The 16440-nt window shown below is 32.4% G+C and overlaps 1 protein-coding gene across 1 annotated transcript; it reads right to left on the bottom strand.

The window, feature by feature from the left end:
* Positions 1–166: 166 nt before the first annotated feature.
* Positions 167–16433, bottom strand: LOC113518188 (uncharacterized). The gene is made up of 13 exons (XM_026902988.3): positions 15924–16433; positions 15692–15855; positions 15078–15274; positions 14626–14737; positions 14110–14309; positions 13729–13982; positions 13393–13647; positions 12208–12352; positions 7075–7226; positions 4384–4563; positions 3683–3825; positions 2408–2602; positions 167–900 (listed from the first exon to the last, which is right to left on the bottom strand). The coding sequence occupies exons 1-13, from the start codon at positions 16204–16206 to the stop codon at positions 646–648; spliced, it is 2535 nt and encodes an 844-aa protein (XP_026758789.1). The 5' UTR covers positions 16207–16433; the 3' UTR covers positions 167–645.
* Positions 16434–16440: the final 7 nt, after the last annotated feature.

The raw sequence follows: 16440 nt of genomic DNA, 5'->3' as shown, positions 1-16440 counted from the left end.
TGTTTTTATTACGACTTTCAATAGGAGCAGATTTTCAATTTGTTTATATTTAATATTTCAGCTGCAAATTGTTTGTGGCTGTAAGAATTCAAAACTACTGTATTTTAAAACCATATCATGTTTACTTCAAAACTCATCTCACTCAAGGAAATCTTTTAAAGAGTAATAATATTTTATGCATTTATTAATAATAAGGAAAAGTGCCCATTTTCATGACCATATTTACTTTGATCCCTTTATATTTTCGATCAAACGCTTATGAAAATGGACGCGATAATTTTAAATATTATTTACAATAGAATATACTTTTTATAATATGTTATATAATAAATAATTAAGATTTTAAAAATATATCGATGTCATATAAGACTGGGTTCATTAATTTAATATGAAAATTATAACTAATAAAAACAACAGACATACGAGAGAACAATTTCAAATTGGATAACAACATTAAAACAAAATACATTTATCTACAACTTAAATAAATTAAAGCCTTATACAAAATATGCTTTCCGCTTAAACTGATAACACGCGGAACGTGTTGATTTTTTTTTTTTTCTTAAAAGCATTTGTCTCGTTTCAGCCAATCAATTCTACATTGACTATTTACAATTCTCATATATTATATATATTTTTTTTCGCCTAAGTGGGTGCACTGTCGTCGGAATGCCAACTTTTCCTGTGTTCACCAGTTGCCTCGTCGTATGTAGGAGGTGGGGGTAGGTTGTCACTCTTGGTCTTAGCTGGCAATTTAGTTGGTGGTACTAAGCGATCTTCCTCGGCTTCCTCCGGTATGGAATCACGTCGACGAGTATCGTACTCTGATAGCACTGGTTGAGATATATTATTTCGTTGTGCCAAACCCATCAGCACCAATTTTGGTGCGCTCTGAGCTTGCTACAAGAATAGTAAATTTCATTTTAATAAAATAAAATAACTACAAAATATTAATACAAAATCCGCCTTGTAGTTCCCGGTATAGAAGTATTATTCTTGAAATACTCATAAGAACATCCAAAAGACATTTTAGGCTTGTTTATGTATATACATAATGTAATTTTTGTAATTTTTTTTTTATACAACTTAGAATGGCAAACAAGCTGACGGCCCACCTGATGGAAAGTGGTAACCGTCGCCTATAGACATGAGCAGTACCATGGACATAACAGAGTATACTGTTTCGCCCATGATACCCCCCGTGCGTTGCCATTCCTGAGGACTCAGGTGTTATTCCTCTGTACCCAGTAAATTCACGCCATATCCCATCCTTCAAACTGAAACACAGCCATGCAAACACAACTGCTGCACGGTTGAAACACGAATGGGACAGAGGTACCCAAGCAATTGACTTTTATACAAAGTCTCCCTCTGGTGAGCAAGTAAATGTATCAAATGTTTTCTATTTGTACAGAATTGGTGTTGTAAATATGCAACAACACGTCACATCTCACGGTAGTGTGATAATGTACGCAAACAACGGAATTTAAACAAGGTCCTATGATATTTATAGCATTAGTGTCTATTTGTTGTTTATTAATATTTATAACAGTGGTATTTCTCGCATTGATAAATGTTTAATTAAGTTATAAGGTCACGTGTTACCTATATTTATACAGTTTACCACAGCTCATAGTATTAAAATTCTTTTTTTTTAATATAACGACAAAGGATTTAGAAGAATTAAAACGTTCACTTAATAAACACAATATTAAAGCCTGCCATATCTTCTAGTTTGTATACAGTAGAACATTAATGATTAGACAACAAAATTTGTATGAATACTACCCCAGAGTACAAGACATCATTACAAGCAAAGGAATTTATGATTTTTTTTACACCGGAACAATGGAACAAAATAGGGTTTAATTTATGCTTAAGAATTAATCCCTATTCCAGAAAACTTGTCCCATCCTTATTTCAATATTACAGTCTTCTTCACTATTGCAATTCACTATATTAAATAAGATACAAAAGATTTAATAATTATTAAATATTTACTATAAAGGTCAAATCTAATGTCATAAAGTCAAATATTGATTTTAGCCGTTTCTTATACAAATCACAGAAAAAGGACCGCAGGTACTCTGAAATGATTGTCAAATATGAGTAAGTATATACTAATAAACTGTATTACGTAGTAGGCGTGAGTAATACATAGCAATAGCTATATATTTTTGGAGCAGTATCTTTATACTTGTCTAATAACAAATATGTTAAAAGTCTGATATCCAAAAAGTAATATTGGATAATAGATTTTTAACATATTCTATAATAGATATCCGACCAACATGGGCAATATCGAAATAGGTGACGACCTTTTCTCGCCAATAATGTCCAGAAAAACCCAATATATAGATATCGTATCAGTATCCATATTACCTATGCCTATTTCGTATATGTATACCTTATAATGCACAGGCCTGTGAGAACTCGATAGTACAGGATTTGAAATGTGACTCTTGGCATTCTGATGGCTGATCTCCAACGCTGAACGTAGGAGATCGACTTTAGAGGCGGAACCTTCGTAGTTACTCCCTCGTCGCTGACTGTTACTGCCGCTCCGACTTCTACAATGTTCATTTATATCGCCTTGGGAGAACTGTAAGGTAAAATGAATCCTTTTTATTGTAGGCAATGTGCAATGTCAAATAAACCTACGGTCCAACTCACGCAACATGGTAACCATCGCCTATAAACATGGATAGCAAAATTTACTTGTCAGTCCTGTCAATATCATGACTCCGTATGCTATTATCTCACTGCCGTATCCAAACCGAAATACAGTTACGACAACTACTTGGCAGCAGAAGCACAAAGCAGATGAATTTTTGTACAAAATCTTTCTCTAGTATATCTAATTTGTGAAATGAATAACGTTACTCAGCTTCTAAAATCACCCACTAAAGGCGCAGGCCGTCTGAATAAGTGGCAAGCGAATCCATCAACAGTCCATGAAGTAGAATGAGATAGCAACGTCTGATGTCTCATTGTTTTTTATACAACTTAGAATGGGAAATAAGCTGACGATCCACCTGATGGAAAGTGGTAACCGTCGCCTATAGACATGAGCAGTACCATGGACATAACAGTTATCATATAACATAACATAACATTTCAATACTTGGACTCGCTAGCGACAACGATTCCATTGATGGATTTGTTTGCCACCTGTTAGGCAGCAGCTAAGTTTTAATTACAAAATTATCAACTATTGGCTGACGCGTGATTTCTTTTAGCCGACTTAAAAAGAAAAAAGTTCTTAATTTGGTTGTATTTTTTATGTTTGTTTTCTCATAACTTCGTCAGTTCTCTCCCTATCAGAAAAAATAGCTTTTTATCTGAAAGAATTACAGATACGTCCCATAAAAATGTTATCAAAAACGATTTAGTAGTTTAATTTTTTAAATCAAAATAACTGGTTTTCTCACAATTGAAATCGGTTTTTTTTTTGTGGAGTACAATCTTTATATTGACTGTTTAAATATTTATTCCCCTATATCGATGTAAGAAATAAATAATGAATCACCAACTACAATAATTTAAAGAACGCATCTTTAAGATGCGTTCTTTAAAATATTGATTTTGATTTTTTAATCATTTCGAAAGAGACTCAGTGTCAATAAAAATAGTCTAGATATATTTATTTATAAGTTCTTGGAGTAGATTTAAATACACTTACTCTTGAGCGTGAACCTCTGGGCAAAGAGTGGAGAGATCCCAGCGGATTATACCGTGTAATCATATGCAACCTCTCCAAGGAGATCATCGTCTCAGCGTCCTTGCGCAATGGCTCCCCATTCAATTTGTCGCCTTCGCCGCTTTCTGAAGTCAATATAAATTATTTATATTTAACCATTATAATACTTATACATTAAGTATAAGTATTATAATGGTGAATGAAAATTTTAAATAATAAATTAAATTAATTTTCGATTAATATAGCTAACCTAATAACTTTTTTTAAGAAATAAACGCCAATATTGTTCGTTGATAAGTACTTCGCCTGAGAAAAGTTACACCTTGTACTATTTTCAATAATTTATTAATTATAAAAAAAAAAATCTTAATAATCCAATAAAGTGCTTAGTAAAATAATAAAAAAAATAATTATGCAGCAGGATAATTTTCTTTTAATTAATCTAAGATATAATCATATCTGTGTACAAAATTTTATTTCGAAACGTTCTGTTGTTTTTGCATAATTAATATAATTATGATATATAACATTATACATTAAGGTATACTAACATTAATTTTAGTCCTGCACACACTGCGACGAGAATAAAACTGAAGCGCGATAACGTCGTCCAGTAAGCCTTGTCAGAGGTCACTAGAGGGTGCCATTTTCACACGAGTACTAATAATAGTACAATGACATACCTGTGTCCGGATCACTGGACTCTTCAATTCCTTTCATGTTTATATTCCTAAGCCAGAAATAATGCAATAGGCCGTATAGAATCCCTCCGAGGAATGCAATGAGTCCCATGTACCGGAACGCTTCCCTTGTGCCTAAAGAGGCTATCAGGAGACCTCCACCAAAACTGCCGCTACCCCTTCCTGTAGAGGAAAATGTACAAATATTTTTAATTTATGCAACAAACTGACAGCCCATATAATGGAAAATTGTAAACATCGCCTATAGACAACAGCACCATGAATGCTCATGATACCCTTCATGTGTTAATATCATCATCATAATATCAGCCATTAATTGGCCACTGCTGAACATAAACCTCTCCCATAAGAAGGGTTTTTCCAGTAGAAGCCATTCTTGGCAGTTGGGTTGACAACCACACCTAGGCCATGGCGATGTTTTAAAAGAAACACTGCTGCTATGCCTTGACCTTTAAATTTCTTTAGTCGCCTTTTATGACACTCCCGGAAAAAGAAGGGGTGACCCAATCTATGCCGATATATAATAATAATTTACTATTTCCATTACTAATATTATAAACTATATCTGACCCATAACTTTGTAGCGTAGAAATAGAAAAACCAATTAATTACGAGTAGTCCTCTAGATGGCGTAGGTATCGAGATAAAACACACGACAGATCTTAAGTTGGTCACTGAAAAGCGCGTACAATTCGTTGCAATAGTTTTTATGTGATAACGAAACAACTAGTGTGTTAATATTAATAATATTTTTTTTATTTTCATTTTTACACCACGTTCATTTATTTTGATATGACGTAAATGTTATCTTCAACTGTATATTCGTTTGCAAACAGTAGTTATTAGCTAAACACATTTTAAAATTTAATTGTAATATTGTATGTTTTTATATAGATTAAAGTTCATTATCATTTATCTTATTGCCTTACAATCGAGTATTTTTAGAATAGAAAATTCATTACAATGTATTTTTATAAATGTTGTTCAAGTGATATCTTTTTATATATAGTATACTAGTTGTTTCCCGCGGCTTTGCCTTTGTGAATCACCATATTAAAAGTATACTGCATTGTTAATTAAGATATGTACCTACCCGTGTACCAAATTTTATTCATATCCATTCTGCCGTTTCATATTGATTGAATACATACAAACCACACACATGTAATCAATCAAATATCTTTATAACCAAAAATAATAATTTTAATTAATTATAATTAATTTTATAATAAACTAGTTAGATATGTCCGTAACTTTACACCACACACACACACGCACACACCACACAGTCGAATACAGTCTCTTCTTTTAAAATTAAATACTTCTAATGTAATAACCTGTATTCAACCAAATAAAGTTATCGTTCATTCATTCATTCAAACTTTACCTCTGCTTTAGCTATTAAAATTTTTCAAATTCATTATAACTATCTCTGTATTGTATATAAAGTAATAATACCACTTACATATATGTAAATAAGATAAAAGATAACAAGCCAGCTTCATATGAGCTACCTACATAGTAATATATGAGTATAACGTAATAAAGACGTTTCAGAGAAATAATTACATTTGTAAAAAATTTCAAATACATGTCAGTTCCGCATTCATTCTATAATGTGTCATCCAACTCATTTTGTTTTTTCTAATTCAATTTTAATTCCTTACTCATCCAAATGCAATTACACATTTTTTTCTAAATATTACTATCTGTGATATTACTAATCCTACTGAATGAAAACTTTTCAGAAATAAGGAAGTTCACAATATGGTTGTATTTTTTTTTTTTGTTAAATATACTTATAAATTGGTCCCATAACCTATGTCTTTCGCCATCTCACATAATATGTACGAGTATACCAATTTTTTTTATAGTAGTCGATTAAAGGACTAAGAGGTAACAACCATACCAGGCGGGAAAGGGATTGTTAGTAATGGAGACTGAGAATCCCATTGCTAGCAATATACCCAACCAGGTCGACCTCCTCGCGGTTCCCCCTGGAAACTATCATGGTTAATTCCTGATAAATTCATCACGATGGGCTAACTGGCCTGTTTTCATTCTCATCTATCACCCTTCACTGGTGCTCCGCCAGCGTATCCCGTTAGCACAGGCGGGGTTACCATACCATTTTCACCCATCAAAAAAAAAACTATCATACCAACACACTTTTACATTTACGACTATAATTTATTCATTTCTTACCACAAACAAATTAAGGACTTACTACCTATAACTTGTCGAACATATTAACAATATTATTTGTGAGAGCTGGTGCCTATACTAGGTACAGGCACCAATATTAGGCAATATTGTTTTGTAAGCAGGTAAGTACTAATATCAGTAAAGTTACTAGTATGGTATTATATTATCTTTTTTATATAACTTAGAATGGCAAACAAGCTGACGACCCACCTAATGGAAAGTGGTAACCGTCGCCTATATACATGAGCAGTACCATGGGCATAACAGAGTGTACTGTTTCACCCATGATACCCCCCATGCGTTGCCATTCCTGAGAACTCAGGTGTTATTCCTTTCAATTTGAAACATAGCCATGCAAACACAACTGTTTCACGGTTGAAACACGAATGGGACAGAGGTACCCAAGCAATCGACTTTTGTACAAAGTCTCCCTCTGGTACGATATACCTGTAGTAAAGATATACTAACCAAGACTAAAATGTGCCATTCCCAATACACCTATGAGTGTGGCCAGAAGGCTTTTCGGAGCTAACATAGCGCAATAGGTTGCAGCAGCCACCCACATCAAATGTACCGACAGAGACTCCATAGCTTCGAACGGGAAACACCACCAAGAATTTCTGTAATAAAATAAAATAAAATAAATAAATATATATATATTTCGCTCACGACTACAATTCCTAATGAAATAGTCAAAGACTATTACTGTTGTCATTGTAATACATGTAGTTGTACCACTCGCCATTTTCAAATTTCGAGTTTACGAATATTAATAGATAGATTAATAGAATAGAATAGGAACCTAGCTTATCGCCGTCACTCTGATCAATTCAATATGTTATTGATGTTTTCATTACCGGAGAATTATTCATAAATTATTCAATTATTGTAATAAGAAGTATTAAAAGTAAATTGACACACAAATTTTAAAAAATATTCTTAAAGGTAAAGTTATAAATGATTACTATATGCATCAAGTTAAATGTATACAATAATTATATTATTATTTTAACGTGTACCTTAATTAAAGTATTAAATTTTACTTGTAATTTTAAGAACTACAAGTAAAATTTAATACTATAGAAAAATAGATTCTACCCTGGACCTTGTCATAATGAGATAAATTCTATGATGTCTGTGGAAAGAATCCAGACTCTCTGGAGTTCACGTCATGGAAATTTCTTTTTTTCTCCTTTAATTCCTGTGCTTATAAGCATCAAACGCAATAATAAAAAATATAATGTTTGAATTTTTAATTTTTAGTGAACGCCAAAAATACTCGCCAAAAATATGTATATAAATAAATAATCCTAAAATATACCTTAATATTATTCTCTGAAGACACAATAAGGTTATTTTTTTATACCAGCCGATAAATGCCTGCAATATTATAACTATCATATGTATATACAGCAAGTTATGAAAACGATGAAGCTGAGAATATATGGAATGGTATTTATAACTCTAGTGACCTACTCTGACATGAAGGTAATTAATAAAAAAAAAAGTAAAATAAAATTATAAATATCTATATATATAGTTTAGAAATAGTAAATAAATGTAGTGTAATTTAATTAATTTAAATCAGTTAAAACTAAACTACTGAACCGACTTTAATAAAATTTCTATGAAACCAATCCATAAACATATCCTTTCAGATAAAAAAAATTATATTTTCCAAATCGGTTTACGACTGGAGTTATGAGGTAACAACCATAAAAAAAAAATATTATAACCGATTTAAAAACCTCCTTTTTCCCGAAGTCGGTTGAAAACTCTGTAAAACAAAGAAGCCGAGTACAGATATTAGGATTTAGTTCTCAGTTGTCGTAGGATTTTACGTATTGACTTATGTCTTTATTGATATCGCGGGAGATGAGAAATTTAAATACCTACTTATGTAAAAATTTGCACTTTAAATTGCGGTCTCATTACATTAGTTTATAAGATTAATAGTAAGTAATAATTATACAAAGCCGAAATCCAATAAAATAGTATTTTTTATGCAACTTAGAATGACAAACATATTGTCGGCCCACCTGATTGAAAGTGGTAACCATCACCTATAGACATCAACAGTACCATCGATATAACAGAGTATACTATGTAGCCATTCCTGAGGACTAAGGTGGTATGCCTCTAATTTCTTTCCTATAATTTCATTGTCGTCGTACCCTTCAAACTGAAACACAGTCATGTAAACACAACAGTTTTACGGCAAAAACACGAATGAGACAGAGTTACTCAAGCAGGCGACTTTAGTACAAATTTAGTAATGCAAACTACCAGCCCCATTGCTAATAATATACCCGATATATACGATATACCTTCGACCTTCACGTGGATTATTTTGCTGAATTCTAGGTGTATTCTTCACGATGGGGCTAACTGGCCTGTCTTTTCATTTTCATCTATCATTCATCACTGGTGTCCGGCCAGCGTTTACCGCTAACACACGGTTTACCTCCCCATTATCATTCATTAAAAAAAACATTTCGAATTCGTTTAGCGACGTATGTATTTCAACATATAATATTTATAAGTTTTTTTTACTACATCATGGTGAACGTATACAGAGACAATATGGTTCATGAACACCATCAAAGGAAAAGAGAATGATTTACTCTCAAAGATTGACCGTACTATGTTAACTCACTAAGTAGTTTTTCACGCTACATTTGAAGGATTTTTGTTTATGGATCTGTACCAATAGGTTTATTTTGTAAACCTATTTCAACTATTGTCTTTGATTTCTATACTGAAATTTTATTTTTTTAAATTAAATTTTATTTTACCTTTATACCATTATAGATAGATAGATAGATACTTTTTTATTTTTTATATTGTTTCCTCCAAAAAATTACAATAGTAAACTTATTATAAATATAAATAATTATAAGAAATAATCACTTTATACAAGACAATGTATCAATAAAAACTGTACGTATTCAATGTCCGTTTTACTTATCATCCTGTGTCGCATATTTAATATTAACGACGAATTATCCGCACATTAAAAAATAAACGTGAAGATTCCCAATCCCATCAGACGTTAACTGTCCAATGCTGAACATAAGTCTCCCCGTATAAAGGGGACTTGGCTAGTAGTTGCCTCGTTTAGCAGGCGAGTAGCAATCCGCTGTTAGGCTTCGCTGATGTTTTAAGAAGGACATTGCTGTCCACCCTCGGCTATTAAGATCCCTTAGTCAGCTCTTACGATACCTACGGGAATGGGAAAGGAGGCCCATTCTACGTCGGGATCATACGGCAGACCAAACGTAAATACATAACAATCTTTAGATTACATATTATGTTTCAGTACAGAATTCTTATGAGTTTTAATCATAATGCTAAGACATGATAAGTATACTAACGAATACTGATGCAATGGTTTATTGTATCTGTAATGCTTTTGCTAACGATATAGTGGAAGTCAAAGATGCTTCAGGCATCAAAAGAAAGACTATCTTGTTAAGCGCACTCAGTGTAGCTGTACTTATATGTTCGAAGCAGATTTGTTGTTACCCAAGGATCTTTAGTTAATGCCATTTCAAATACGTATGTAATAACACAATTTAATATTTATATACGTTTTATTTTTTACAAATGAAGACTGAACTATTTTTTTTATAGGACCGTAATATCATATTATTATTATATTATACCCATAAAACACTCCCATAGTTATTTTAATCACGCCTTATTTATTAAATATTCGTTAAATATCAGTGAGATCCGCACTGTAACCCGACTTACTGAAATATATAGATATTACATATATAGATATTGCCAAAAAGCATTACCCTCGTCTATATACATATGTAACGGGAAATTAATGAAAACAGTTCGAGAAATTAATGAAACGAGTTCGTTAATTTCCCATTATATATGTATATAGACGTCGGATAAATATGAATATAAGTTTTAAAAATAATACAGCATTACCCTCCTTTTATTAGCAGTCGGGTAAAGAGAAATACACGAACATTATCATCTGCATTCACCTGAACGGAATGTGTACCTTGTTATTTATATTAACGTAGTATCCTCGAGAGTAACTAAGATGCCGCCCACGCGTCGTTGTGCTCATAAACTTGACAATGCTTTATCGTCGTAAATACATTACCGCCGCAAATGATATTTAAATTGTAAAGGACATATCAACGGGCACACACAAAGATATACGCGTTTGTTATACCTGTTACAAGTATAAAGAGCTACAGTTTCACTCACGCGGAAACTGTGTGCCGTTCTAATGAAAAAATACAAAAACTTTTCTCAGGTGAAGGTTACTTTTTTGCATTCAAAATTCTAAGTTAGTAGTAGTGGGGGGAAAAGGATTGTTAGTAATAGAGAGTGAGAATCCCATTGCTAGCAATATACCTAACCAGGGTCGACCTCCTCGCGGTTCTCCCTGGAAACTATCATGGTTAATTCTGATGAATTCATCATGATGGGCTAACTAGCCTGTTTTCATTCTCATCTATCACCCTTCACTGGAGCTCCGCCAGCGTATCTCGTTAACGCAGGCGGGGCGTGGCTACCATACCATTTTCACCTATCAAAAAAAAAGTTAGTAGTAGTATTCTAAGATAGTCTGTGTATTAATATCAATTTAGGTATAATGTTAAAATTTCCACTTTAATCGAACCGTGAATCTTTATTATTCATTTTATAAGTGTACTATGTACAACTCGATACCCAATTGGTAAAGTTTTACGAGTGTGCACGGACATTACAAATTCAGCGTGAAATATCAATGGATTGTATGAAAATAGAATTCGATCCCTCTATGATCAGACATTCAGATTTGTAAAATTTTTAACCGACTTCAAAAAAAGGAGGCGGTTTCTCAATTCGATTGTATATATTCTTGTTTTAAGTTACTTTATAAAAAGTACCTACTTAATTCGACAGTATTTATTTTTTTTTTGTTTTCTTTTTATGTGACGCGATATCAGCGCCAATTTAAAACTAATTTTGATTTACGTCCCCATATTAATTTTATCATGATTAAAATTGTTTCTTTTTATTTTGGAATATAATCTCAAATTATTATAATACACAGATACGTAAGAACATTTTGTTATCTTCATATCTGTAATCAATCAACAGATAATGCAGCTTGCACTCACATTCAACACTCATTATTCTTATCTTTCTTTGTTTCCATTTACATAAAATTATTGTTACCCAACAGTACTGTAATTTATTCTAAACAAAATTTTACACAATCCTTCCAAATCAACAAGTATTTTAAATGGATATTTAAAATAATGTATCTCGTAAAAAAAATTATCGATTCAGATAATAGAAAATAATATTTTCTCTTTAATTCCTATGCATATAATAATCAGTAAATGTTGCAAATAAAATAAATTAAGAAATCATATACTTAGAATGTTTCTTAATGTTAATTTCTCTAAAGAATTAATAAGGTTCTTTTTCCAAAGTTTTATTTAAAAGCATATTATAAATTGCAATCACGCATTTGGGAGCTCAAAATACCTCACAGGTAAAGTACAAATAGTAATTCGTGCATTCACTTAATAACTGATTTTAAGGTTTTTACAAAAATAAAAGCAATGAAAGAAAACTCACTCAATAAATGAGTATCCGACGAGGCGAGCGGCGTGGGAGAAGAACGCGACAATGATAACGTTGACGTGGCCGATGCGGGCGGTGATGGCATCAGCGCCGTACAGGAACGGGATGCTGCTCAGTGTGCCCACTGTCACGGTTATACCTGAACACAAGATATACTATACTGTATATATTTTACTGAGAAAAACATTTTCAACGATGTTACTATATACGTGTTAGATAAATATTATACAGACAATTTCCATATATTATCTATTTACTTGTAATCTTGCAAACAGAATCTACTTGCATTTAATGATAAGTAGATTCTGTTTCGTACAATTAAACATTGATTTTAATCGGAACATAATCAGTTATTTTGATTTAAAATCAAATTACTGAACAGAATTTGATAAAATTTATATGAACCCAATCTGAAAGTATACTCTTAAAAATATTTTTTTTCCAAATTGATTTATAAATGACGGAAATCGTAGATAACGATTTTGAAGTTGCTTAAAAAATAATTTTATTGAATAATTTCAATCTTGCCGTGACCATGACGTCGAGGAATCCACGTCAAAACGTCTACAATAAAGAAGCAGGTTTGTATATTTTATTAACGCGTTAAGTCCCTATAGTGTATTTGAAATATTTGTTAAAATTATCTCAGAAAGACTTTCTAATTGAAATTAGTAACAGCTCGAAACATTCAATAAATTAATCGAATTTAAATTTGTTACTGGTATTTAACATCAAAATCTATCTCATTGTCAGGCTAATTATTAACGGATTATAAAGTTTTTCTCGTATAGCTAACTAAAAGATATCCAATAATACATAGGTAGTCAGCTTGTTTGTCATTCTGTGTATCATAAAAAAATGTTTAGACGTGCTGCTTGCTTTATATGAATAAATTCAAATCTTGATAATGTGGAAAATAAATGCTTTGTCTCGAATCTAATATTTTAGATTACGCTCATAAAAATGTTTTGTTCATAGATATTTTGAACTTGGCCTCATTTTTTGTAACTATTTAATCTATACCTAATCGTGCTTTATCTAAAATAGTTAATTCTTTAGGAAAATTTTTATAATATTTAGTGTGTCCTAGATATATTATTGTCATAAATGTATTTGTTACATAAATCAACTTACAAATTTATTTAAAGCAACAGAAAACCATCATAATTAACTTCTTACCTAATAAAAAATTTGGTGCTCCTAACTCCTTCAAATATATGAAGAGGTAAGATTCAATGAATCCCCAAAAGTTTCCCAATGCGAATAGGAAAAATATAAAAATAATTATATGTGGCATTTTTATTATATTCACTAAATCTCGTAGTAAATTATCCGCTGGTAATTTGGCGCCAAGAGGCATTACAGCAACCGTAATTGCTGATACTAGTAGTAACACGTCGTATGTATAGAACGCAGCGGAATAATCGGTGTAACCTGCAATCGACAAGCAGTTGTAAACATCCAGTAACACATTATTGACAAAGGAGATAACGATTACGAGATGCCACTACTTACCAACTTGTTTACTTCTCATATCTATGAGCATGCCCGTAATAGGTGAAAATATAGCCATTCCAATACTAGAAAATAAACGCTCTCTACCGAAATCACCACCATACTTTTGTATCATAGTCAAAGCAATAGGATCCATAATAGTAACGCCAGCAGACAACATTATAGTTCCCATAAATCTTAAGAAAAAATAAATATAGAAAGTCTTATCGTCACTTTCCTTGTAATCCGGTGGGCATATATCGGGACCGCCTCTTCTGTAAAATTCCAGCGATAATTTACCTTTGATATCATAGTTTATGTAAACTTCAGATAAGCAATAAGCAGACAAACGAAAAGTATTTTTTTTTTGTTTTTGATAATCCTTATAGATTAATATATTACCTGAAATCACATTTCTGAACCATACAATCAGCTGATAATATTTCCAAACGCTGCTGGGAGAGTTTAGTCATATTATGCACCATAACAAGACCACCGCATCTCAAATCTTCTTTATCTAATGCAGTTATATTTACACCTTGTGCTATTAAAAGTTTCTCGCCGAATCTTGATCTAAAATCTGTTACTTGGTCATCGTCATCCTAAATACATAAAGGTTATTTTAAATTTTAACTTGCAGTTAAAATTATTAAACAATATGTAATTCTTTTAATCATAAACTAAAGCTATATTTAATATATTGTACTTCTTCTGTGATTAGTTTTTCTTGTATTGTTTCAATGTAATCCTTCTCATTTTTCCCCCTTAGTCATTAGATAAACAATAGCAAAATAAAGTACATCAAAGGAAGGATATTCCGATATTATTATACTCATACCATAGTATTTGTAAAATATCAAAAAGATGACTGTCTCAAATATTATTTGTATTTGAATGAAAAATAACTAAAACACTTACCCGTTCCATTTCTATACCAAGTTGTTCTTTTGGTTCACCCAAATCGTCATGCACTTCTATCAAAAAGAAAGCTGCATCATTATAATCTTCATCTTCAGTCATGTTTTGGTGACTAAAACAAAATAGTAAATAAATTTACTTAGTTGCCAAATTTTAATAAAAAAAAAAAACTATTATCTAGTACGAACAGATTGCTTCATTAATTAGGTATTTTCATATTTATTCCATAGAGACATAGTTATCTTTTAATTTGTGTAAGACTTTTCGCATATTATGTATACAATGACACATAACTAATATGAGTTTAAGTAATGACTGAATTTGGATTTTGGTCTTAACAATAAAATAATTTTCAAATAGGAATCGTTTCAATTATTAATAAAATCTTAAAATGCGATTTATACAGATATAATATTATTCGTGTACTGATTTAGCCTGATTATAACAATTACCTGCTATTGGATAAATTTGGAGGCTGTATTTTATGACTGATATGAAAGTCAAGATCGTCTTTATCATCTGCTGGATCACTAGCCGGGCTCTCTGTAGGTCTGAACAAATGACAATGATCCACACATCGATCCAGTACAAAATCCACCGTTTCGTCCTCGTCGGGACATTCTCTACTAGGACAAGGACTCCACCATATCTACAAAATATATAAATAACTAAACATACTAAGAAGATTAATTAAGCATTTCAGATAGGCTAAATAATACAATATTTTAAATAATGTGAAAGTACGGAAAACCAAAGAAAACTAACTACAGTCAAAGAAATTGCGCAATTTTAAGTATGTAAACAAAATTTCGTTATACAAAACCTTAAAATACCAAAAGAGTAGATACAAAGCTGATATGTGATATAAATAAACGTCATTTAATTTCCTTAACTAATTCAGATATACGGACTCAGGTTATGACACTGGTTAATTCGCCCTGATGCAGGCCGGATGAAGACGATTTGCTTAAATTCTTAGAGGAGTCTGGTTTATCTCGTGACTAAATAACGAGGATCAAATCGTTAGGGGACAGTTTCGAAATAAATCTTTATATAAACAGAGTACCTCAACACTATTTGTGATCGGATGTCGCATAACGTATGCCGACGGCATCACGCCCGGAGTTTCCTGATGCGGGATCAGGAGCAATGAATGATGAAATGCGGCGTTAAGAATCAAGGCAGTAATCACAACAGGCTTGTACTCTCCAAAACGATCCACTAGAAATCCTAAAATCAACAGATTCTACTAAACACAGTTCTCCAAACACAAACACTCTACAGATAATTCCGCTTACCTGTTATTGGGGGGCTTAAAAAAGTAGTAAATGGCAAAGCTAAATACACAAAAGAAATCTCAGGCACTGTGAGTCCTATACTTTGCATATGTATCGTCAAGTACGGCAAAAGAGAAGCTGTGGCTCCGTACATCACAAAAAGAGTCACTTTCAACATAATCAGGTTCGGATTGATGCGCAACCAAACCATAATGCGCCCTATCTTGCCGAGCTCCTCTTCACTTTCCGCCTCCATCATGTCGTCTTCGGAATACTTTTTCGCGACGTCGTTCAACTTGGCCATACCTCGACAACACTACTCACATTTTCATACCGATTGAGTTGTTAGCTCGTAGAGTATATCTTATCGACTGACGTTCCGAACAGTAGAAAAGCCTATCGGTTGTAAATGTGACAAGTGTTTACTTAGACCCGATCTTTAGATTGGGTTGCGAGAGTTAATGTTTTTTTAGGTTTAGTGCTCGGAGCTATCGGGAGATCCAATGAGGGTCCCGTGCTCCCGAGCGACTGCGGCGGG

Source organism: Galleria mellonella, unplaced genomic scaffold (genome assembly GCF_026898425.1).
Source record: "Galleria mellonella isolate WM207_F2 unplaced genomic scaffold, CSIRO_AGI_GalMel_v1 utg171, whole genome shotgun sequence".
NCBI classification, from domain to species: Eukaryota; Metazoa; Arthropoda; class Insecta; order Lepidoptera; family Pyralidae; genus Galleria; species Galleria mellonella.
Note: the sequence above shows the minus strand (reverse complement) of the source record. Positions and strands in the feature narration are given on the sequence as shown.

What these genes read in the sequence shown, in the direction of transcription:
- LOC113518188 (XM_026902988.3), bottom strand. Translation starts at nt 16,206, where the DNA reads ATGGCCAAGTTGAACGACGTCGCGAAAAAGTATTCCGAAGACGACATG. An exon ending in GTTCAGAAATGTGATTTCAG is followed by an intron (nt 13,983 to 14,109) that starts GTAATATATTAA and finishes GGAATTTTACAG; the next exon opens with AAGAGGCGGTCCCGATATAT. An exon ending in AGCACCAAATTTTTTATTAG is followed by an intron (nt 12,353 to 13,392) that starts GTAAGAAGTTAA and finishes TCTTGTGTTCAG; the next exon opens with GTATAACCGTGACAGTGGGC.